This window comes from Ammospiza nelsoni, chromosome 5 (genome assembly GCF_027579445.1).
Source record: "Ammospiza nelsoni isolate bAmmNel1 chromosome 5, bAmmNel1.pri, whole genome shotgun sequence".
NCBI classification, from domain to species: Eukaryota; Metazoa; Chordata; class Aves; order Passeriformes; family Passerellidae; genus Ammospiza; species Ammospiza nelsoni.
In genome coordinates, this window is record NC_080637.1 from 7,839,467 (window position 1) to 7,865,469 (window position 26,003).

A 26,003-nucleotide genomic window follows, 5' to 3' on the forward strand; every position below is an offset into this window, starting at 1 on the left:
TCCACTCTATTGTATTTGTGGGGTCCCTCGTGGCAGGAAGGAATGATGAATCTGACTCCATGTTCTCAAAAGGCTAATTTATTATTTTATGATACTATATTATAATAAAAAATACTATACTAAACTATACTGAAGAATACAGAAAGGATACTTACAGAATGCTGAAAAGATAATAATGAAAACTCCTGACTCTTTCCAGAGTCCTGACACAGCTTGGCCTGATTGGCCAATGAGTCAAAACAACTCACAGCAGAATGCAATGAAACAATCACCTGTGGGGAGACAATCTCCAAACACATTCCACATGAGCACAGCACAGGAGAAGGAAATCAGATAATTATTGTTTTCCTTTTTCTCTGAGGCTTCTCAGCTTCTCAGGAGAGAAATCCTGGGCAAAGGGATTTTTCCAGAAAATGTGAATGCCACATCCACTCCATCACCTTTGTCAAGTGACTTGTAATCTCTTTAAAGAATGAAATGAGGTCTGTTTGACAAGACTTATACAGTGGTAGCTATTAGCGCTGGGTCTCATGTAAATTTTTTATTAAGTGTGTACATACACTGTCAGCTTTATTGCATGTGTGTAGGAATATGTGTGGCTGCCTGGGGAAATATCTAGTTAAGCTGTACTTTACAACATCTTTTTGTGAGAAAGACTAGTCACCTGCACAAACTAAATTTTTTTTTCCCTTCTGTAGTTATTTAGGAAAGCTGCAGCTTCAATCACCAATAATTGTATCAGCTCCAAAGGCAGCAGTGTATCCAGCACCACAGCGTGTCCTGCTGTTCCTAACTGCCTCTGGAAATGTTCTCCCAATTTTAAAAATGCCCATGATGGGGCAAACCATGAAATCTTTCCATTCATTTAACAGTTTTCTTTAAAGAAATATCACATTCAGTCTTCACAATGTGCATTACTCTGTCTAAGTTGGTGTGTAACAGCCAAACTGATATTTGAGAGGTGTAATAGTAAAGTTTGCAATTAGAGAGGGACAGAAAACTGTGATGTCCAGTTATTCAGTAGAAATGGTTTCTTTGAAAATAACGTATCAAATGCCTAAACAAATGAACTCTTGAGTCAGGGGTGTTCACAGAATCTTCCTCTAATGTGGAAGAATATTTTTTCCTCTGGATTCTGAAGAGGGAGGATTTAGTGGAGGACAAATCAGAGCACACACCTAAAATATAGAATTTGTGTTCCCACAACTTTGCATCATTCCTTAACTTCCTAAGTTGTGATGCAGTCCTTCTTGTTGGCAGCATCTCGTGTGTGTCACCCTCACAAACACAGCAGTGCTGCAATAATTTCAGCTGTTTCTGTGGCTGCTGGGAAGTACTGCATCTGTGCTCAGCTATGTCTTAGTGCTATGGAGTAGCCATGAGAAAGGAGAAGCTCCTGGGATGCCCTGGGATGGATCTGTGCTCTGTCCCTCCACAAGTGACTGATCTTCCTGTCTCCAGCTGGGATGGACTCTTGAAATGATGTGATTTAGACTAAAGAAAGTTTGCCCTGTTTTTGGTCTCTCCCTTGATGAAAGACCAAGCTGTGGGACTCTAGGAGAGGAGACCATCTTCATGCTCACCACACACTGGATTTCCTCCCCACCCTTCTCCAGCTGGAACGAGACCAAATGCTGCATCTGTTCCAGTGCTGAAAGTGGTTCATGTTGCCTTTAGCCACATTCAGCCCCAAATTGAACCTGGCAAGCAGCTGGCATGCTCAGAGCCAGTTTGCTTGCAGGGGAATGTGTTTTGATGGGAAATGCTGCTGCCTTTGAAATACAATTCTTACAAGGAAAGAAAGTAATTCCCCAAAAAATAAGAGAAAGGCTCACCTATTTCCTGGAAGGTGAGAGATGTGTGATGTGTCTTGCACAAATCTCTTGCACTCTTTTATTTCTCTCAAATGATCAATTTGCAAGGGGTTAAAACATATTAGTTCAACTAAAGTAATAATCTCTGCTCAACCTCACTGTGATGGAAGAGGAGGCTCTGCTGCCCTCAGCATCTTCATTATGGCAGTGAATTGCTCATGGTTCTTGACTCCTGAGTTGAATTTCATGATTCTGGAATGGCTAAGCCGCACTCTCAATTTCTTGCTATTTAGCTTTCCTTAAAAAAAAAAAAGCTGAAACTGTTAAAGAATTCAAAGATGTCATGAGAGACCTTACTTTTCTGCTTCCCTTTCTGATAGCTTTTCTCTGCACCCTTCAAAAGGAAAAAATAAATCAATATTTATTAATTATGCTAAAGCAGTGAGTCAGGACATCTTTATATATTTAAGGTGAAAAGCTGTACAAAGTGTGGTCACAGTTCAGACACACAGGGATGTGTTTACTGCTTTTACTTCCCAAATCTCTGAAGGAAGCTGTTTCCCACCCCAGGTGCAGGGAGATCCTGTGGCTTGAGCTGAGGTCACACAGTCAGTCAGGCGGGGTGTTAGCTCTGTCTTGTTGCTTATAGTGAACCACTTGCCCTTATTGAGGGTGGATTTTCTGTCTGTCTGTCAGTCTTTCACAGAACTCCATCATGGCAGGATTTCTTTCTTTGTTCCCACCCACACCCATCTCTGCCTGGATCCTGCCCACTTTCCTTCTTGGTCCATCACCAGTGAGCAGCGGGGTTAGAAATCTGTCTCAAGTTCAGAGTATGCTGATAGGACCAAGAAGGAAAAATGACCCTTTGGCAGATCACTCCATCAAAACAGATCTTTAATCTGCTTTCCAGTGCCATGCACTAAGGACAATTACAGAAAGAAATCCTGCTGGTACTGGGACAGAAATGGGAGCCAGAATTGTTAGTTGGATTCAGATGGAGATTCATGTTACACAGCCATGAGTTAATCAAAGTTCTTACAATAAAACAAGTTTTTCTGCAGCTTAGATAAACACTGGCACATCTGTGGAACCACATTTTCTGGGATTTCAGCCGACATCATTGTTTTGGGCCAGATTCACCACTTTGGCTGCCAGTCTGGTCTCATCCTGCAGTTTCCCAGGCTAATGAGTTTACGTCTGTCAAAGAGAGTGTCTGAAAGATCTGTCACTCTGCAATGTGGCATGTGTGAAACAGAAGAAAATCCCATCATTTCTTGGGATGTGAGTTGTGTGCATTGCTCTGGATCCTGCTTTGGCTTGACTGGAGTAATTAAAAAACCTGCAAACGTTGTAGGAAGTACTATGGGCTGCAGAAAGTGCTCATTTTTTTTCCATTCAGGATGCTCAGTCTCAAAGAGGACAGGATGCAGCATGGTACTGAGGGAAAATGGGATGGCCTGCCATTGAAATGAGTGTCCAGGCAGGAATTGTGATTCCTGACACAGACATGGGGCTCTGTGGGCTGACAGGACTTCAGCTACTGTCTAGGTATCTCTTTCATAATGGGAATAATCTTCCCTTACCAGGCAGAGATGTGATCAGGGGGACAAGGAGCATACAGCTGTTAGGAGGAAATAATTTTAGAGACATCAGAAAAAAAAGCACTTTGTGAATATACCTCCTAATTGTACTTCCCTTAATTACACAGATTTTGAATAATGTCTTTGCTGTGCTGACAACCAGTGGTTATTTTCTCAGCATGTTAATGTCACCCTAATCAAAGATCCTCATCTTCTAGTCACAACCCTGTGGGTGACCTTTTCCAAGACCACATGGTCTATCAGGCAAGATGTTTGAGGCTTTGTAGGTAGTTCATGTGAGGAGAAACACAGAGAGGCCTTTGGATTAGGTCTGCTACTCTCAGGCAAGGTTTGTAGTGTTATATGACTGTCAGCCTGCTGCTGTGTGCCCTTCTTAGCTTAGGTGAGTAGAAAAGTCTGTTCTGGCTCTCAAGTACTGTTGGTTTTAATTGAGTTCAAAGTGTAACATTTGGGTGAGCAAGTGTGAGGAGAACTCTATTATAAATACTCATTTTCACAAATTGCTTTTTGACACAATCTGTCAATAGAGATTTTGTTTCTAAAAATCTTCTTTTGCCAGTGGAGGCAAGCTGCAAATCAGGAGCTGTCACCAGGGTTTGGTTTCAGTGCTGCCACTCCAGTGAAAACCCAGGTGAACATCTCAATTTTACTGATGATGTTGGTAGTTCTGCTGTTGTGTTCCTGGGACTGGGACATTCTGTTTGCTTTCCTTTAGTGGCAGTTCAATCTTAATTAATTAAGCGACAGAAAAAAAAAAGCAAATTAATAAGGATTGATGAATTCATTCCTGTGTTGTAAATTATTGTCTCCCCAGCTTTCTCCTGTGCCTCTGGAGAGTACCTGGAGATGAAGAACCAGGTGTGCAGCAAGTGTGCAGAGGGGACCTACTCACTGGGCAGTGGGATCAAGTTTGACGAGTGGGATGAGCTGCCAGCAGGATTCTCCAACGTGGCGACGTTCATGGACACGGCGCTGGGCTCCTCCGAGGGCAAAGCCGACAGCTGCAACAAGTGAGGAGCTCTGCTTGCGCCTGGCCTGGGCAGCTGGGGGCAAACCTGGGACAGCTCAGCAGCACAAAGCTGCTTAATGACTCACCTAAGCTCTGCAGAGAGCAGCCAGCCCTGCTGATGGCAAAGGAGGGTGGCTGGGAGGTGAAATCTGTACCCCATCTCTTTGCTGTCACCGTGGCCTCCTTGGGCTCATCAGCAGCCCCTGAGTTTAAGGCCAGCCTGGAGCTGCTCTTTTTTGGGTCATGGTATAGTGAATGTGGCTTTATAGTAAAAGGTCCTTTTATGGCCTATTTAGGGACCTGTGGTGCTTGCAGAATGCTGTTTCTGAGTGTAATTGAAGGTATATTGAACCTGTGGATAATAAAACTTTCTTATATAGGCTGAGTCCTAAATTTTTCATACCATATCCTTTCCCTTGCACAGTTTCAGGGAAAATTATTGTTTTATATTATTAATGTAACATATAAAACTATATAAAGATATAAAATAAAATTATTAAATATGATTATATATTATGATATACTATATATAAATATATGAAATAATTTTTATATAGAGAGAATTTAAATTATCTATTATTAATTTATTATTTATACTTTATAAAGATCTATTATTTATATTTTTATATATTATTAATTTTTATTTTAGATATTAATTATATATAAATAATGCATATATAATTTATATAAAATATATTTTATATATAATAAATACATTATATAGAATGATATACTATTATTTATTTTTATACAAAATAATATATAATATATTATATAATATATAATTCTATTACATAATATATGAGATATAATATATATTATTATATAAAATTATATATAAAGATATAAAATAAAATTATTATATTTACTATATCTGAAAAAATAAATAGAGATCCTATAATAAATTTATAAATTCACTGCAGTTAGCTGTTTTGGGATTCAGGGGTCTTTATTATGTAACATGTAGTTGTGTATTAGTGTACAAAAAGCCTCTTCAGTATCTGTGATCTCAGTTGAGGCTTGTTTTGTTTATGTTCCCCAGCTCTTCATGGACACCTCGAGGGAATTACATTGAGTCCAACAGGGATGACTGTACAGTTTCTCTCATCTACGCTGTGCACCTGAAGAAATCCGGCTCTGTCTTCTTTGAGTACCAGTATATTGACAACAACATCTTCTTTGAATTTTTTGTAAGGCCTTTAAAATGGTGAATCCAACCTTATTTTGCAAGAATTCACCCCAGATCATTAGCAGCAGCTTTCTCCCTTTTAAGTTCCCTGCGTGCCCATAACTTGTTATTGCTGAACGATATAAAAAATTCTGCTTCTATTTCTGTCACTTATACTGTCTTGTGACATTTATTTAATCTTCAAAACTCAGTCTGAACTGATTCTGTCTGCCATGCACTGGGATTTTGCCATTAGGGATCATGACTGCCCCAGTTAGTCCATCCTTTTGCAAGACAGGTGTTGGTGGTAGATGCTCCTATTTAGGGGTGTCTGATTTGAGATGTCTTTGAAGGGACTTGACATTTCAAAAGACTTCCTCCAGGGTGGTACTATGTGGAAACCTTTAGTTTTAGGTCAGTTTGTGTCCTAGTAATTTAGTAATTAAGATGAAAAGAAAAGCAGGAGAAATTCAGGTGGCTTTCAGCAGGAATTAGTCTCTGAGGATGTGTCCATGCTGTGAAAAGGAGGGGCTGGGGATCATTAGCTCTGACTGGGAACAGCCTGGCTGGGCTTGCACCATGGTGTGCTCAAATTGCTGAAAGTGTCTGGTCAGCAGTGAGCAGAATGGGGAAGGCAGCCCTTCTCTGCCCACCTGGATGGACTGGCTACTGCCCAGTGAGCTGGAGGGTTCCCAGCACCAGGATTTGCAGTGGGGTGTAAATGCCCCACATTACTGAGGTGCTTTGGAAGGTTCCACTGTCCTTGTCATGTTGTACCTGCCATGTGGGACAGAAAGAAATGTGATGGGAGGGTGACTCAGAGAGGCAGATGACTGGAAATTTTCAGTCTCCTCTGTTACTGCCCCTTTACCTGTCTGACAAGCTCTGTTTTTCATCAGAAGGACACAGCTCATGGCACCTCACAGGAGTGAGAACTCCTAGCTGGTGTTGGTTAATATTTATTGAAGTTTGGGGGAAAGTGCAAAGTATCTTATCCTTAGTAGACCCAGAAAAGGAAGACAAAAATTACCTGTTGGAGGCACCTTCATGCTGCTCCATCAGTGTGATAGCTTGCTGCTGCACTTGGATAACAGATCATGCAGGCAATGTTATTTAGGCATTTCTGTTTTGTATTAGACTACCCTGCCTTCTTCATGGGAAGAAAGCAGCAACCATGCTTTGCTGTCAGGTGAGTGTGCCAGGATTATGAATCCCAGCTCCAGTTGCTCGACTGACTGGCAGATCTGCAAATATATTGTTTCTGTGAGCACTGGCTTTGAGAATGGCTTCTTGATTATTGCTTTTGTCCATATCCCACTCATTCACCTTCTCTGAATTTATCATCCCCTGTTCAAGAAGCAATGTGTGCTGCAGCCCTTTATAGAAATGTCCATAAATTCCTAGTCAGTCTCAGTATTTCAGGGAAACCATATTTAATTCTCCTGTGAAAGTCATTTTTTAGCTCTGGACAGTGGCATTTCAGTGGCAGTGGCATTGGCATTTCAGTCCCAGTGGCACCATTTCACTGGGAAATGGTGAGGTGTTTTATCTGCCCTTTGGCTCTATTTATGTATTGAAGCCCTTTACATCTGCTGAGAAGAGGCTGTATATTCTTACCTCCTCTTTGCAGGTGGGAACCAAGACAAAAGAGTGTTGTAGCTCAGGTTGCACAAGATAATTAGGGATTTTCCTTCTACACAGGTGCTTCTTCACACCTCTTTTCCTCAATGCAGTTGGTCTAGGTGGGAATTGAGTGTATAGATGCTTTGGAGGATGTGGAGTTGCACAGCTTATTTCAGATTTGATTTGGAGCAACTTTAAGGAGGATCCTTGACTCCAGGTCAAGTGTGTGAAAGTGTTGAAGAGGCCTTTCTCCCTGGTGCAATAAAAGCTGAGTATGTGATCTTGTGCCTCAAAGGGAACTTGATACTTTTTCATCTGAGAAGACAGGTATAAGAAGAAAGAGCTACACCAAACCCTGCTGTAAGGAAATTATTCTGAGCTGCCCTGGACCCAGGCAAGGGACAGACAGCCTCCCACTTCTGCCAGGACAGACTCCCCATGGCATGTTGCCTCTGCCTTGAAAGATATACTCTCATCCCTAGGTCAGGTGGCAGCAGGCCAAAGGTAAAGCACATATTGGCTGTAGAGATAACATTTTGTCTTCCAGCTTTGGCCCATCCACTCCTGCTTCCCCTATGACTTAGAAACCTCTGGGTTTTAGAGAATTAAGTCTTGGTAGGCTCAGGAGAAGGCTAAAGGAACAAGACAAGATGCTCAACATCCTTGTCTGCCCATAGAGCATGAGGACAAGCCTGAGATCATCTCATCCTCCTCTTTTTTTACCATCTGTGTCAGAGGGGGCTGGTGGAGGCACTGTTAAGCTGTTGCAGATGTTGAAAGTTTGGGGTTTATTTTGCCACAAGTAAGGCAGCTGTCTAAATATGCAGACAAGAGGAGCAGAACCAAATCTTATCATTCCCAGAAGTCATTATGCTGCCAGAGAGATGCACCTGATTGAAGTCACTGATATTGTGTTTTTATTAACAGATTCAAAATGACCAGTGCAAAGAAATGGAGTCCACAGCAGACAAATGGGTGAAGCTCACAGACAACGGGGAATGGGGCTCTCATTCTGTAAGTGTATGAAAAATTCCTCAATGAAGTTTTTTTCCATTTATAAATGTCTGTAATTTCCTCTGTCCAGACACCAAACATGGGCCAGCTCCTGTGAATGCATTTGAAGAAGCAGAGTGTTCCTAGCACTGAGGGGAAAAGTCATGGAGATCCCTAAGGAGCTGATCCCAAAGGAAATTATATAGATGCAAGAGTTTGTATTGATTTCCCTGGGCTTTGAATTAACTGTTTTATGAGGTTGAATAGATTTATGCAAATCTGCGTGCCACAATCACTCTGCATGATTGTAATTGAAATCTTGTACAGCAGTTGCTTGCTCATGAGAACACAAAATTATTCTCAGTGCCTTGGCAGAGCAGTGGGAGTGGGGTGTGCATGTGGAGACAAGCAGGATGGGCATTTCATTCCCAAGCGTGTGCAGAAGAGCTGGAGCTGGACTGCACCCAACCTCTGCTCCATGGGGGCTTGTGTGAAAAACCAGCTGGCAGCACCAGGGTGGCTCCTGCAGCAGGGATATGAACCTGTCTGTGTTGGGGGTAGGAGCCCTTTGGTTGCCTGAGTTTGGCCTGTGAACATCACATTCACAGGATCATGCGCAGACCAGCTCATCAGCTGAGGCCTGGCTCCCACTACACCATCACACCCTTGTCCCCAGAGCCATATCAGCAAAGGCCCAGCACAGGGGACATTGTGCCAGAAGAAAAAGGCTTTTGTGGGCATAGGCAACTGCACACTCTCTGTTTTCCATCGGGTGCTTTTCCTCCTGGAGGAGAAACTATGTTCCTGAGCCAGCTCTGGTTGGAGTGCCTGTTGGGTCAGGTGCAAGACCAATACAGGTTACTCTGGGAAGCTGGAAAACTGGCTGAGGAGGGATGAGTGGCATGAGCTGAGAGGTAGATCCAAGGCCAGGGCACTGATTTGGGTGAGCTGAAGGATGTAGGCAGTCTGCATGGGAGATGGTGCCATCTGAGCTCCTCATCTGGAATGTGCAAGCGTCCTCACTGTCTATAAAAGTTGTTGGGATGACTGGCTGAAATGTAGACATGGGCTAGGTGAGATGATGATTCTGGCTGTTCTGAGGGACTTTTTCTGTAAATCCTGACAAGGTGTCTTCTGTGAGCACAATTTTCCAGGTGCTGCAGTCTCTGCTCTCAGCAGGTGAGTCCTGCTGCTGGAGCTGGTGTTGGGTCCCTCACCTCACACAACCTGGTGCCTGTTTCAGTATGGTCCCAGCTCCCCTGTTACATGTGACAGCTCAGCTCTCCTCTGCCCCTGTGGGTAGCAGATGTTTGGGTGTGGGAGATACAATATGCTGTATCTTCTCTTAGCTAAATTTTTCAACTCTCTACCCTGGGTGAACAAGAACTGTGATCCTGCCAGGCCTGCTGTAAAACACATTATCCTGGACCCTTATGCTGGTAGAGTTTATCCCTCTTCTTGTGTGAAAATATAGCACTTTCAGGCCATTATCCTGCTGTTTGCACTAAAAATCTTGTACTGGGCTAGTAGGTATGGAACACCAGGCCAGGCAGGGGCTTGGTGAACCTGCTGCTTTTAGTGATGAGAGTTATACCATAGTTACACAAGTGAGTTGAAGGCAGAAGCACCAAAACTGCTGTTGGAGAAGTTTTCCTGCCTTCCTACAGACTGGATTAGCAAATAAAGAGAAAAAGGAATAAATAGGTTTTCCTTACCTCAGCCATGATGCCACCAACCCACCACCCTTCCACAGGGGTTGTGCACCATGCCATGAACACAAGTGGGTCAGGGCAGTCAGAAACCAGGTTGTTTTCTGCATCTCATTTGCTGTTTGCAGTCAGAAATGAGCAGGAGGGATGAGACTGCTGCTGGAGATAGCCGTGGATTCTGTCTGGATTTCTGGTCATGATACTGTGGTGTTACATGCAGATAGAAGTTGATTTTTAAAACCTATAAACAAAATTCACTTGTGGACTGGATTTTCAAAGTCTGGGTCCTGTTGAGTTTCTTTATGAAAGAGTATCTCAAGGCTTTAAAAACAAACTGATTGACTATATCTGAACATAAGGCTGGAGATAAAAGCTCTTGAGTGCCAAGGGTAGTTGGATAAAGACAGGAACAGCTTTTTCCAAATTCTGCTTACAACAAGGTCAGAAACAGCTCTTGGTGTTTTTCCAACTGGGGTGTTGAGAAACATTTCCATAAAGCACATTTTGGCACTCCTCAGATATGTCTGTACAACATCTGTCTATTGTTTTACCGTTACCTCTTGACCCACTAAACAGCACAGGAAAAGCTGCTAGGATGAAAGAAATTTGAATGGAAGTAGGAAATAAAACAGAGTCTTGGCAAGGGGATGTTTGCTAACTCACATGTGTTGTTGCAGGTAACTCTGAAATCAGGTAGCAATATATTATACTGGAGAACAACAGGGATTCTCATGGGCTCCAAAGTCGTAAAACCAGTTTTAGTGAAGAACATCACAATTGAAGGTAAGTAGAATTTGTCTTTGAGGTTTTATCTCACTCTTTTGTCACAATGTTTGCCAAGTGCTACTTATACTGCTGTGCCTACAGCACTGAAGTGTTTTTTTTAGCCCCTTGCCCCCTGTCTCCTCCTCTGAAGAGTAGAAACAGAACAGCAAAACTTCACAGCGAGGAAAGGCTGAAAAATTAGTTTATCTGGAAAATGTTGCCATCTACTGGAAAAGACTAGATTAGCAAATAAGGAGAAAAAGGAATAAACAGGTTTTCTTTGTTGTAGGATAGAAAGACTGTGGTTATTGGTAAGCCTCTCAACAGTGATAACTGGATATATATCATAACAGTGACAGTTGAAGTAATATTCAAATGATCTGTTTTTTTCTGGAATTGCTCTTTTGGTACTGGGCTAAGTGTAATAAAACTGGGAGTGTCATATAAGGTTCTTAGATGGGTCAGACTTTATTGAGGTATAAACATTAAAGACCTAAATTATGGGTCAGCAAAGCTGAAGTGTATTAAGTGAGTGGTGGAACTGAGTGTGATTTTTATGCTGCTTTATACAGCTGGTTTGCTCTCAGCCATAAACCCAGGTAGGCAGGAGTTACAGATGGGTCCCTGTGAAAAACGCCAATCACTTGTTTTTAAAATTTTAAAAGTTTGATAGTAATAAAATGTTTATAAAAATAGTAATACAATTAGAGTAATGAGAATTTGGACAATTTGAATTAGAGACAATAAATACAAAGAGTTACAGACGTCCAGGTACCTTTTCCTGGGCAGCACGAGCCCAAAAAAGGACACACGTTAACAGAGGATTAACTATTAAAAGCCATAGCCTGTTGCATATTCATACACCTTATACATGATGCATAAATTCTATTCAAACACAGAATTCTGTCTGGTCATCGTCACCCTCTTCCTCCAAATCCTAACAGCGCTTTCGAGGTGGGAAGAAGTTAGTTTCTTCTGATAATAGAGCAATAAATTCTTTTTCTCTGAAAGATTCAGGTGTCCTGTGGCTGCTATCTCAGTGCAAGTCCTTTCTTTAAGAAAGTATCCTACATAGCATAGTTTCTATTTTAACATTTTTTATAACCTAAACCTATATTTAACACACTACACTACACACTAAGAGAATTACACTACACTAAGAGAATTAATACAGAATTAATACACATTACACTAAGAGAATTGATTCACACTAAGAGAATTAATACAGCATTACTTTCTAACACAACACATATAATATTCATTTTCATATTTTCAAAAAGCCAATCATAAAATATGCATTTTTCACAGTCTCTTTCAGTGCTTTACCCAGAATTTTTCTTACAGGGGTTGCGTACACATCTGAATGCTTCGCATGCAAGCCTGGAACCTTCAGTGACAAACCAGGTGCCTCTGGCTGTCAGGTGTGCCCACGAGACACTTACTCTGAGAAAGGGGCTAAAGAGTGCACCAAGTGTAAAGAAGAAATGTATTATGCAGGTACATAAACCAACTGGGACAAAGCAAAACCAGGAAGGTCTGAGTATGTGCAGTCATGGGCTGTTTCAGATCTGAGTGTGGTTGTATCCAGCAGTGATAGTCTCCAGCTAATATCTAAAGGGGAAATGATTGACTTCCCAAAATATGCAGAGGGCACATAGATACATAACGGGCCACAATCAAACGTTGTTAGTGCCATCAGTGTTAGCATGAGGGGATGGAGGCCTTTATGAGCAAGAAGGGGAGAGTTCTTCTGAAGAATAGAGTGGTGGTGCTGTGCCCTCTCGTGGTAATTTGTGTTATGAGTTGGCAATGACAGGAATTTGCTTCATCACTGCCTTCAGCCTTAACATGTTTTGAGGATGTCCTTTCCAAACACTGTCTCCTGCCTTGCCCCTGCCTCCTGTGGGGTGGGAAAATGGGGTTATCTAGTTGCAAAACCTAGTCCCAAAGTGTTCTGTGTTTCCAGCTACAGTTAGGTGGTGATCTTCAAATGACATGGTCCTAATCTATTCTTCATAGTCAAAAGGTCTTCAGATTTCTTCCTTGTAGTAGTTTTAGAGAGTTCTTGAAGAATCAGTTACTGACCATAGCACCAGCTATCACCAATGGCTGCAAATGCCTGGGGACCTGTGCCTCTGCTCACAGTGGGAATGGAAATATCACAATATTGTCTGGCAAGAGAAAAAATTGGGCCAGTGCTGTAAGGAAGTCTCTACAGGATTAGAGTGGTTGTGTTCCTTATCAAGTGATAAAATATTTCCATGCTCTGTAAACTGTATAAATTGTTGTTTGAAGTGGGGAGGGTGTGATGGAATCATAGAGTGGTTTGGGTTGGAAAGGACCTGAGAAATAAGCTCATTCCAACCTCTGTGCCATGTGAAGGGAATTTTCCACTAGACCAGTTTGCTCAAAGCCCTATCCAACCAGGCCTTAACTGTTTCCAGAGATGGGATATTCACAACTTTTCTGGGTGACCTGTTCCAGTGTCTCACCATCCTCAGATTAAAAAACTTCTTCCTAACAATTGTCCCTGCATACACTGAATCAGTGGATTTCAGTGTGACAGTATTTCACAGCTGGTATTTCCTCTGTTCCCCTGCTTCATTTCAGGGGAAGGTTCATGCAGACAACATTAAGAGCTTGACTTTTCATTTTCCTTTTATAATTTTCTGCTGACTCGTTTTAACCTCCAGATTTCAAGCTTGTTATGTTTGTTTCCAGGGACCATTTGATAATTTAATATCCTGTTTCTCACCTTTTCTTTTAGAGGAGGGATCCAGTGCGTGCATAGAGCGACCTCCATGCACAAGCAAAGACTTTTTCCAGATCCACACCCCATGTGATAAGGAGGGAAAAGTAAGTAGAAGGCAAGATACTATTTTTAAGCTCACTGACCTTATTGCTATCTCTGCATTTGAAAGCAAGGTAGTTCTTTTCAGGAATCCATTTCCCAATTACTTTCCCAATTTTGCTTTCAGTATAGAATCTGTGGCTTTGGGCTTGTCCTTTGCCTGCCCTCTCTGCAGCCTTTATCCCTCTGTAAGGCTCTGCCAGATATGGGTCTGCCTAAAGGATGTGTTTTGCTGAGATGATAAGCTCCTTGCATTTGTGAAGGGTCTGATGGGGTCACTGGGGCTGCTTCCATACTTCCATGCTGCTGGAACACAGGGTGAAGCACTGTCCCAGCACAAGCCCATCTCTTTAGTTGTTAATAATCTTTCTGGCATACTTTAAGCTTGTGATGACTGTCCCTGCAGCACCCAGGGATAATTCAGGTGATGCCATGGCCCAGGAGCAGTGGATACAACCATCTCTATTTCAGGTGGAGGAGTGTTTGGCTGTGTGTGTGTGTGAATGTGTCATGTCCCTTGGTTTGAGCATCAAAGGACAGGTTAAACTCTTGCCTGTGGTCAGGTAAAATACTGGTATATACAAAGTCTGGAGTGTCCATGTGTGTCAGCTCAGCTGCTGGTAATGTGCTTGTCCTATGGGATGCCTCAAATCACCTGGACTCTCAGGACATTGTTTCACCCAGAGACCTTAGATCCACTTGGTCTCTTATAGAGGGACCTCCTGGTGGGGCAGCCTGGCTTTATCCTAGCAGTTAAGTGAAATTTTGGGAGGAATTTGGAGAAGAAACTGCGTGGACACATGGTCAGGCCTGTTTCATGTCTTTCCTTTCTCATCTCTCACTTAGATCCCATTTCTCAGATGGAATTGCAAATAGTCAAATTCCCTAACACCTGTGTGTTGCTGGCCTAATGCTTGCTGGCAGGATTGGGTATTTTGGAATCTCCTGATCAGTGAATTCTAAATGCAGCTTAGAGCTTGCATGCTTTGCTAACGAAGCATCAGTGAGTTTAGCCCCAGAGCTGTCAGGCTCTGCAACCTGGTCTTGACTCAGATTTCTGCTCTGTTAACTGTCTCTAATGACTCAAGAAATCAGCAGCAGTGTTCATGGCTACACCCCCAGGTACAGCTCTAATTGCAGCCTCCTGTGGTTTGTTCTGCCACTGCTCTGTGTGGTCCAAGTCTCCCTGACACTGAACAAGTTCCTGTTATTTGACCCTTTTCCAGTGGCCTTTCCCTTTACTGATGGATATCATTAGAATGCAAAGTGGGTTTTTCTGCAGACAGCCTTCCCTGCCCAGCTGCAATGACAGCAGCAGGTGTCACAGGCACACAGATACTGGCTGAGTTTTCAGGATTGGTTTCACTGCTCTGCATGGCTGGAAATTGGTTCAGCTTTGCTGTACTCCACATCTCTCTGTGTGATGCAGCTCAATGAGAGGGCCTGACTCTGCAGGCCATCCACAGGAGAATAGTGGCTGTAAAAGACCAGGCTATTGATCCCTGGTTGCTGAAATAAGCCAGGTTTTCACTGAACAATAGATTGTGTTCTCCTTTCTGCTGCCCCACTCCATGTGTAGAAGGGACCTCTGGAGATTTATGCACTTTACTCTTGTCTTTCCATCTACCTGCTGATTTAAAAATCCCAAGCTGAATGCTTCAGCCCCAGTCTGAGAAGCCCCTCACCCCATGGCCACAGGCACCCTGTGACCCTGCTCTCCCTGCTCAGATGCAGGGGGATTCCTGTGGTAGGCTGTGTGTTTGGGCTCTGGTGCTTTGCCATCTTCTGAGCCTTTTCATTTTAAACACTGTGCACCCTAATGCTGCTCAACCATTTCTAGGGTGATTCTCCAGAAAATCCTCCAGGTGCTCAGGAGCAGCAAGGACATGCTGATCCATAGGAAGAGGTGCCACTCTGGCAGCAGGAGCAGTTCCTCAGTGCTTGAGGACCCTGTGCCAGTGACCCGATTGAGCTAAGGTGGCCAGACAAGCCCATGGAGAAAAGACACAACCAGTGTCCAGCTGGGACATTGTGTCCAAGGGTCAGCCAGGGAACATGACCTGGCACAGCCATGGCTGCAACAAAGCACAGGCAGGGATGGAGAGTGAGAGCCTCAGCATCATTGGAGCTCCCAGGAGCCAGGGCTCAAATGTGAACTGAGGCTTCTCCCAGCTTATTCTGTGGAACAGTTTCAAGAGGGATCAATGCTTCAGGTGCTCTGTGTTACCAGAGGGCTAACCCTGAGTGCAAGCAGCTCAACACCCAGGGTGACAGGGGGTCTGGATCAAATTCACAAGGTGAAATCTCCATTACCCGAGCTTCCAGCCTCAAAGGTCCCTGAGTGCTGGGACCAAAGGGTGGAAGTACCCAGAATGGGAACTGTGGACAGGTTAAACTCTTGCCAGTTGGGTTTCTCAGCTGTGGAACTCAGATAAGTTTCATCTTGAGATGTAAAACCCTTTCAGAGAGAGACACAAAGTCAGATGAAATTTGAAACACAACTTTGTGGGTGATGCATCTCACCAAAGCTTCTCCTGAAGACAGAAGCTTGTGTCCTCAAAGGGGGGTGATGATGAAGAGGTGGCACCATGGTAACACTGTGGACTGATTCAAATTTGTGTTCATAGACTGCTTTTTATGTGATGACAAGGGATTGGAGGGGCTTGGGGAGAGCTCCTGCATGTTTTTGACATTTTCTCAATAGGTGAAAAATGGCAGGAGAGAAACTGGGAACTTTTCAAAGGACAGGCCAGTATGAATTAAAAATGCAGAACTTGGGGTTCTCTCTGCTAATCCAAATAAAGGGCTTTTATATGGCAGAAGTTGTATTTTGTGTTACTGGGGTTAAAATGCAGAGATTGCATATCCAGTTAGAATTATTTATCTGATGTTCCTCAGAATCCCCTTGCATGGAAAATTTACTAAATAAAGAGAAATTAAATTTACTGATTAAAGAGGAAATTTACTAATTAAATAATAATTGTTTTAACCTTCACATTTTTGTTTTGTCCTTAAAGCCTCATATCTTGCAATCTCCTGTGAACCCAGTCATTTCTGCTGCCCTTACCTGCACTTCCCTTTATTGTCCTGTGTGTGCAAGGTCTGTTTTTGGCCTCAAATGATGAGAACACCCTAATTTAGTTTACATGGGGGACCTTAATTGGTGCATCTACTTCTAAAGCTTCGTGGTACATGGTGGGAGCTCAGTGTCTCTTCCTTCCAGACTCAGATCATGTACAAGTGGATTGAACCCAAGATCTGCAGAGAGGATCTCCCTGATGCATTGACCCTTCCTCCTTCTGGAGAGAGGCAGGACTGTCCACCCTGCAATCCTGGCTTTTACAACAATGCCTCATCTTCCTGTACTCCCTGTCCACCAGGCACATTTTCGGATGGGACACAGGGTAAGAGTCTGCAAACAAATTTTGTGTGTCTCCAAAAGCAGTCATCATCAGTTTAGTGACATATCATCATAAGCCAGTGTTTGTTTTGCTTTAAATACTTGTTAAATAACATTTGAGAGCAAGATGTGGATATCTGCTTTCTCTCCTGAGTCCTTTCTTATCAGGGATCACTGCTCCAAGTTGGCCTGTGTTCTGGATGCATTTCTTGGCTGATAGAAACATCCTGAGAGTTATTTTAAGGGATTCTGAGAGGAGAATCAGAAATTTCCAGTCAGCAATTCCTCCTCAACTGTCACAGACATTTTTTCATAGAAATCCTTTCTTTGGGATTTGTTCATCTTCTGGGAAGCTGAGGCCCCAGAAGAATGTAAACAATTGTTATCGGCTGGTGTGGAATGCAACAGGTGCAGTGGTGATTTAGCTTCTATGTGTGCTTGGATTTGCTGACCACTCACAGGAGAGTTTGTCCTTGCTTTCTGCTGGACACAGAACTTTGTTATTCATTCTTTTCTATGCTATTCTTAGGTTAGCAGCCTCTGCAACTTCTCTCTTTATTCTTTTTAGTATAGTTATAATGTATTATATATCATATATCAATAAATCCAGCCTTCTGATCATCAACCAAGATTCTCGTCCACTTCTCTCACCCTGAAGACCCTCATCAGGTCGCTGTAATACTCAACCATTCTCCTATCCATGCCAAATTCTTTCCTGCAAAAACCTCATTTTAAGCCCAGTCAGATGAATACCCTGCCAAAATACCCTGCCAACATTGTCTAGCCTAAACTCTGGCTTGTTGATTCTGAGATGCATTGGCCCAGTGGTCCCCTTCAGTATGTTGGGGGAGCTCTTGTTTTTCAAACTTTCAGCTGAATCTATTAAAAAGTAAATGGGGGACCAGTTGCAGATTACTTAACACAATGTTATGATCTACAATTTACAAAATGCTGATCTCACTTCCACTCTCCTGGTCCTGACAGGTCTTCGACTGTTTAACTACAAAGAAATAAATTATTTTCTTTGCTTATTACTTGCACCAGAGAGTAAAACAGCAGTATCTATGTACTTCAAAGCACTGTTTGACATGTGCCTTGGCTGTGTGATATCCTTTTCTGCCCTCTCACCCTTAGAGTGCAAAGCCTGCCCTGCTGGGACTGAGCCAGCTCTTGGCTTTGAGTACAAGTGGTGGAACATCCTGCCAGGAAACATGAAGACATCTTGCTTTAATGTTGGCAACTCCAAGTGTGACGGGATGAATGGTGAGCCAAACTCCCTGTTTTGTGTGATCCCATTCCTCCTGCATGGATCCCTGCGGTAATGGAGCACCCATCACAATGAGTGTGCTCTTGGCTGCATGACTCACAGCAGTTTCCTCCCTTTCCTTTAGTTGCACCAGGCTTGAAATTTCTTGTGGGAAGCAATGTCACAGTATCACAAAGGAATAAAAAATCTCTTGTATACCAGAGGAGGGCAGGAGCTGCAGCCTATGTGAAATTCCCTCAGCAAAGACCTATCCCACACTGGCTTTAATGCATCTTCAGATGCATTCATATCCCCATTGAAAAAAGCATTGTTTTGTCTTCTCCCTAGTTTATCTCCTTTTCTGCTTTGTGATAAGTGTGCCCATCGAGGTCACAAATAATTCTTTTGGAAAACTTAATTACAGCCTGTAATTTTATTACTTTAGTGCTCGGAGCTTTTTCTCTGCACATGTGCTAAAATTGCAGCAGAGAGCAGTCACAGCTCACTGGTGAAAATGATCCTGTTTGGACTCCTCCAGCCTTCTCTGACAGATTTTCCTCAGCCTGATCCACCCTGTCAGACTGGTGTAACTCAAGCTTTGAATTATGCGTGTTGAGCAGAGGGGAACTGAAGTATGTGCTTAACATTTAACACACAGATTCACTGATTCATCTGTTTTAAAGCTGAAAGATATCAGATGGATTATCCCCCTTGAGCTGCACTGCACAGATCAGGGAATATCAATTGCTCTGCTGATTTGAAAGGTGAAAACTGCCTGTAAAATCAGCGGTTCATACAATTGCTAAAATTCTTCATTCAAATCATCGTGATATTGTTCTGTAGTTGATATCAGGCATCTTTAAAATACACTGACATACTGAATTGTTTAAAAATTATGGTAACATAGATTTCCTTTGCCACCCATTGATTGAATTTTTTTTTCTTTTTCTGTTCTGTAAAGGTTGGGAGGTGGCTGGTGATCACATCCAGAGTGGGGCAGGAGGCTCTGACAATGACTATCTTATCTTGAGCCTGCACATCCCAGGATTTAAGTAAGGAATTTTTTCATCTATTTCTCAGTTATTTCTGTCTCTTATACCTCTTTCACACTATCCCAGGGATAATTTGAGTGTTACTTTCTGAAGTGAAATAATGCAATGAATAGGAGACAAGAGGAATCTTGAATTTTATTCCCATGTCCCCAGTTTGTCTATTGAGGCAGGCAAGCCTGTGGGACTTTGGTTTTTAGCAAGGACATCTTGGACTGAAGTATTTGCTTCAGTCAAAGATGCAGCCAGCTGGCTGTCTGGAAGCTGAGAAAAGATATTACCATCCTCTGTTTCTAAATTATTCCACAGTAACCAGCTAAACCTGCCATGGGGTGGATACTGGAGTCTGCCCTAAAAGTATTTTAGTGAAACCCAGGTTACTTTGCCCTGTGGCTCCAGGCAGCCTCCACAGTCTGTGCTTCCCTTGGAGCCAGTGGGGAGGTGCAGGCACTGCAGGAGAATGGGAATGCCACCACTCCTGCACACTCACACAGGATGAAATACCTGCTTAAGGTGTCTTCTGTCAAAAGAGTGAGCTTAGACTCCTAGCTCAGACCAGGTGCTGAATATTGAGACCAGCATGGTGTGGAAGATGAGCCCCACCCTCCCTCTGCTGTTTTCCAGCTGAGGTAGATGCAATTACCTTGGTGTAAATCACTTGAAGTATGTAATGTGTTTTAATAATAAGGCTCCCTACCAAATATGGTCAAATTTGGGTGTTCATTATAAGGAGGGAAGTGTACAATAAAGAACTTAGACACTTAAAAAATGACCCTGCTGCACCCAATACTCAGTGCAGAGGCTCCCACCATTCTGCAAAGACAGGTTTTCTATGACAGGACTTTGATGGCTTCACTGAACAAAAAGGAACTTGAAGGATTGACTGCTGCCTGTCTGGAGAGCATTGTATAAATATTTTGTTCCTTCTATGTTAAACAGACCTCCAACATCAGTGACCGGAGCAACTGGGTCAGAACTCGGCCGGATTACTTTTATTTTTGAGACCATCTGTTCAGCAGATTGTGTACTGTACTTTATGGCAGTAAGTGAGACCTCTTTCTCCATGAGCCTGGTATTCCACAAGTCACTTTTATACCTCTGCATAGGTGTGATTAGCTGCACTTGGTTTATTGTGATTATTCATGGCATTAGTTTAATATCTGCAGTGCCCTTGCAGGAAGGATTTAATGAATGACCTAGTGAAATTCCTCCAGCACGTGAGTTGTGAACCATTCCTGGCTATCTGCTTATTCTAAAAGTAATCACTGGACACTAAGGAGCCCCTATTAAATTAATTTTTCCCCTATTAAATTGACTGATGAAATTATCAGTGTCTCTTGTGCTGTTGAGTTAGCATCTAGTAACAGAGTGACAAGTGAAGATCTGGGATGGAGAATGGGAAGAGGACAGTTTGGAAATTTAGACTTGATCCTGTCAGTGACCTGGAGGATCAGTAGAGCAGCAGAGAGATGTTTGTTTGAATGTCCATTAGCTGAGGAAGGCAAATGGATCTGCAATGGTTCCCTTGCCCCTTCCACTGAAAGGGGAAGCTGGTTATTTTTTGTATTTAGTGGCTCTTTAAAGGAACCTGCTTTTAATTTAAAGAGAATTGAGTGGAAATTAGGTGGCAATTTAGAACAGTCTGAAAATTTGTCAGTTGTGCAAAACAAAACAAGTATGTTTGCTTTATTAAATGTTAGATGATGTTGTGGAGTCCTTTTAATATGCTAATCTCTAGATCATAAAACACTGGTGCTTAGTGTAGTATGACCACACTTTGTTCCTTTTTTTAAAATTATGCCCATTTTGTAGGATGTAAATCGAAAAAATACCAATGTGGTGGAATCATGGGAAAAAAGTAAAGAAAGACAATCCTACACTCACATCATCTCCAAAAATGCTTCCTTCACATTCACCTGGGCCTTTCAGAGAATAAATGAAGGCCAAGATGTAAGTACTTCTTTATGTGTGGGGCTTTACAAAACATCATTCTTTGGACACTCTCTGCCAGAACTCCAGCCCTCTGTTGAAGCTCACAGGTTTCCCATAAGGGACGAGTGGCTCTCACCACAAAGCACAGCTGGGAGGCAGCTGTGCATAACCAATCCATGAGCAAGGACAGAGCCATGGATGAGCTGATCCCTGAATTGGTGCACAGAGGTGTGGGTGGTGTCCCCAGTGTGATGACACCAGGTGTGGTATTTGCAGGGATCCCCTTGGCAGGGAGGAATGATGAGGAGGACTCCATCTTATCAGAAGGCTAATTAATTACTTTATTATACTATATTATTTTATACTATATTACACTATGTTACATTGCATCTAAACTGAATCTGCCAAGCACTCAACTCTACACAGAACTGCACAGAATCCTGTGACTGTCAGCCAACAGTCCTGACACACACACACACACTTGGCCCTGATAGGCCAAGGAAACAAAACACCATCACTCTGGGCAAACAATCTCCACATTGCATTCTACTTTGGCACAAGCACGGGCACAGCAAACGATAAGAATTGTGTTTCCTTTCTTTGATGTTCAGAGAATGTGAAACCCAGAAATATTCTTGGGAAAAATTGTGCATTGCTTTTCTCTGTGAAGAGAAATGTGGCGACACCCGGGGTGGTTTCCTTGGCTCTCATTCCAGAGCAGGCAGTTCATCAATGACATGGCCAAGATCTACTCCATCATGGTGACCAACGCAGTGGATGGAGTGGCCTCCTCCTGTCGGGCCTGTGCCCTGGGCTCCGAGCAGTCGGGCTCGTCCTGCGTGCCCTGCCCTCCAGGACACTACATCGAGAAGGAGAGCAGCCAGTGCAAGGAGTGTCCTGACAACACCTTCCTGTCCATCCACCAGGTGTACGGCAGGGAGGCCTGCATCCCGTGCGGGCCTGGCAGCAAGAGCACCAAGGTACCCAGCCTGGGTGTTTCTGGGAGATGGGCACACAGGGTTTGTCGAGCTGGAAGCTCTCAGGGGGCTGCTTCTAGTGCTTTCCTACAGGCATGTGCCTTGTGAGCACTGGAACATGGCTATGACCAATGTGCCCACCAAAGATGTCACTTATTGCTATATATTGGAATATTACCGATACAGCCAGACTGATGTGCTTGAGCTTGTCTGGCCCTTGGTGCTGAACCAAATAGCAGCACTGTGGTGTTTTCACCCCAGAGACACTTTTGGGTAGCTGTGTGCTGCAGCTGGGCACATGGAGACAAGTCCAGGCGTGCAGCTCTGGTGGTGGCAGGATGGAGCTCTTCTCACAGAGGGGCCACTCTATCGCTGTGCGGGGGTCTCTGTACGAGTCACAAACGGGACGGGACTGCTGTGGAACGGGCCTTGAGCTGTTTTATTTTCCAGCATCAGTCTCATTACATGGTTATGACAATGGGAAGCTGCTGCTTAGGTCAAATCACAGTTCTTCTGTTTCTGAGGCCTGCATTTTGCAGCTTTCTCGAAACCCTCTGATTTTGTGCGTTCCCATACCACTCCTCAGGCTTACCTCTGGTGGAGAAGCTTTAAGGTGGTGGTGAAGGAAAGGAGTCAGTTCTGACGGAGGGTTTCGATCCAGAGCTTTATTCCTGGCCCACAGGCCTCTGAATCCAGCAGCAGCTCCAACAGAACTCTCTGAACCTCATGGTTGCTGTTCCTTTTAACCCCGGGGATAAGTGGGAGGGAAGGGGTAGGAATCTCACCAACCAGGTACAGGAGGGGAGGGACAAAGGGACAAAGGACACCTGGATGGCCCAATGCCCCCCCAGGGGTAGAGGGCATCCTTTGGATCTGCCAATCACTCAATGCCCTTCTGGAATTCCAGGATTGACAGACAGCACTCAGCAGGGTTCAGTGAGGGGAATTATCAGGGGAGGGACCCGAGGTTCTGAGGTAAATCCTGAAATCACAATGCAACAGCAATAGGACACGAATAACACAACGTGGACATGCAGCTCTCTGATGGTGAAAAGAGAACATTTAATTTCTGACTCCAACATTTATAGATTTCCAAAAGTGAGAGTGGATTGGATGGTGATGGTGCTGCCTCTCCAATGACACTGGACAAACCAGCAGTCCATCAAAATTGTCCTCCTCCATAAAAGAATGCAAACAATAAATTATTTATATGAAGTGTGTGAGAAAGTTCATTACAAGAATGTAAACATCAGAAAGCTTAGACAAACTAAAAAAAAACCAGGGAGACAGTCACTAGTCTAATTTCTGTTTGTAAATAATCAGATAAAAGTGACAACTTCAGTTCAAAAAAAGGTTCATTTCATGAAGCTGTAGTGTAGACAGTGTACAAACAGGGCAAGTATCTATGTTACTTCCACCAAAGCTATCCCAATCCCTGCTCTTTTAAACTCAGGGACTTCCCCAGCTGGATGATATTTCTGGGCCTTTAGAAACCTGTAACAAGTTCCTCTTATATGAAACTGTAAGCATAAGTAAACATTTATCATGTTCAAGGAGCTGCACTGGTACTGGAAGAACAGCTCCAGTTTGTTTGTATTCTGCCTGTTTTCTGCTGTGTTCATATCCTGCCCTTGTTTCTTGAGCTGTTCTTGTGTTTCCTTTACAAAATGCAAGTGTAACCAAGGACATGTTTTGGTCTGTTTACAGGGATTTAAGCTGGAATATTGGGATCCTAAAAGTACCCGGAACAAAAGAAAGCAAGAAATTGCATTCTCTTGGCTAATGCAGCAGACAACAGAAAAACCAGGCTTAGGGAACATTTTAGTCCTGATATGTGATTGCAAGGGACTGGAATGGGAATGGGAATTATCCCAAGGGAAAGATGAGTTACAGGATAGGACAGAGTTCCTATTCATCCTTAACAAGGAAAGCAGTCCTGTCTGCACCCGTGCTTTAACTCTGAGGTGAATGGTTTGCTGCTGTTCCATGACTGCTTTTTAATGGATGCCTCTGCCTTGCAGGACCACTCTGCCTGCTTCAGTGATTGCCTGCTGTCCTATGTCAAGGATAACCAGAGCCTGAATTACAATTTTAGCAACCTCAGCCAGGTGGGCTCGCTGATGAGTGGACCCAGCTTCACTTCCCGCGGGACCAAGTTCTTCCACTTCTTTAACATCAGCCTGTGTGGGAATGAGGTGAGCTCAGCTGGGCCTGAGGGTTGGGAGAATAGAGCAATTTGTTGCTTGTGCTGATGCTCTGGGATGACAATGAGACAGGACAAAGACTCCCTGTCAGCTGAGTTGTCACCAATACTGTGCAAACACTTCCCTTTGGATCTCGCTTTGCAGTGCAAGAGGACTTTTGAGCAGCCAAGTGATTTTCCAGAGCAGAGATACTGTGTTATAGGCCATGAATAAAGCGCAGAAGAAAATTCCTGTCACATCCCTGCTTTTTCTTTTCTGTGCCTTTAAGTCACTTGCATCGTGACCCTGTCCTTTGTGTGCTGCCACCAAGGAGCCCAAATTAAGAGTTTGAGTCTTTCAGCTGGCAACTGCTTTCCATATGTGTCCCTCATTGCTTCACTGGAGATGCTGTGTGCAGAGCCCCTGGTCACCCTGTTGTCTGCCAGTGGCCAAGATGCCCAGTGCTGACTTTGCAGCCTTGGAGAGTGGCAGAAAAATGTGTTTAGTTTGTGAGTTAAACAGGCTCTGTCTGGAGCTTGGACTGAAGCAGAGCATGTTGTCACACACATAAATTGACTTTCAGAGCAGTACCAGTGTTGTGCATTGTCCCATGAAAGACAACATGTGTAGTTAACAATAATGCTCAGCCCTGTGAAGTTCTGAAGTCTTTTTGCCGTGTATCAAAGGATTTGCATGAGTTAAGACAAATGAGTAGTCACATTTCTTTATAGCATTTTGCATACTTTTAGGCTTGTTTGTGTGTTTTACTACCTGGATTAGACCTACTGACAGCTAGATCCACAAATGTAGATATTTTTCTCTCCTCTGTGGACCTGGTCTTCACTTTCCCAAACTACTACAATGGTATTACAGTACAACCAACCACATGGTTAGGTGGTGAGTGCTTGACATTTTGTTAGGAAAACTGAGTCTGGTAATTTGTCTTTCATTGCTGCTGCTCTGATTCTAGCACTGATCTTGACATTCCACATTAAAGCAGTCTTGAAGGCTATATATCTGTTTAGGGATTTCATGTATTTGTGCTTTGAAAATATTTTATCTGGATTAAATCCCAAATAAAGAGGTATTCTACAGTATATTATTTAAAGGCAAGAAAAATAAGGTTTTCCTTTGCAATATTTTACTATGCTCTGCAAGTAAACAGTGTGCTGTCAAGATAAACAAAGAAGAGTGCTCCACAGTACAGATTTCTGATAAGTCACCTGCCAGAGGTGACATTGTATTTCTGAGTCTGTACAAGGCTTTAATGGGAGCTTTGACAATGGCACAGTTTGTTGTGGTTTGTCCCTCTTATGACTGACACATAGAGACATGAACTTGTTGTAAGGTAAAGTAATGAATCTCATCCAGTTTGCAATCAGCAAGTTTGCAATCTCTCTCTTCCCAAACTTTTTCACATCTTATCAACAACCAACAGCTTCTCCCTTTTTTCCTGATTGTCCGCAGGGGAAGAAGATGGCAATTTGCACTGACAATATCACAGATGTTACTCTGAAGGACATGGTTGCAGAATCAGAAGATTTTTCCAATTTTGTGGGAGCTTTTGTCTGTCAGTCCACCATCATCCCATCAGACAGCAAGGGCTTCCGAACAGCCCTGGCTCTGCAGTCCAACAGCCTTGCTGACAGGTTCTTAGGTACACGTTTTGTCTTCTCCTTG

The 26,003-nt window shown here is 43.2% G+C and overlaps 1 protein-coding gene across 1 annotated transcript in view; it reads left to right on the plus strand.

Annotated features, from left to right (window-relative positions):
• ELAPOR2 (endosome-lysosome associated apoptosis and autophagy regulator family member 2) overlaps window positions 1-26,003 on the plus strand; it is a 102,021-nt gene that overhangs the window by 61,671 nt on the left and 14,347 nt on the right. Inside the window, exons 3-16 of the mRNA XM_059472843.1 lie at window positions 4,233-4,428; window positions 5,470-5,617; window positions 8,146-8,232; window positions 10,598-10,703; window positions 12,030-12,182; window positions 13,453-13,541; window positions 16,760-16,940; window positions 18,071-18,199; window positions 19,144-19,234; window positions 20,171-20,273; window positions 21,044-21,181; window positions 21,880-22,143; window positions 24,162-24,335; window positions 25,791-25,980. Coding sequence (XP_059328826.1) covers window positions 4,233-4,428; window positions 5,470-5,617; window positions 8,146-8,232; window positions 10,598-10,703; window positions 12,030-12,182; window positions 13,453-13,541; window positions 16,760-16,940; window positions 18,071-18,199; window positions 19,144-19,234; window positions 20,171-20,273; window positions 21,044-21,181; window positions 21,880-22,143; window positions 24,162-24,335; window positions 25,791-25,980 — 2,049 coding nt within the window. The remainder of the gene's footprint in view (window positions 1-4,232; window positions 4,429-5,469; window positions 5,618-8,145; window positions 8,233-10,597; window positions 10,704-12,029; window positions 12,183-13,452; window positions 13,542-16,759; window positions 16,941-18,070; window positions 18,200-19,143; window positions 19,235-20,170; window positions 20,274-21,043; window positions 21,182-21,879; window positions 22,144-24,161; window positions 24,336-25,790; window positions 25,981-26,003) is intronic.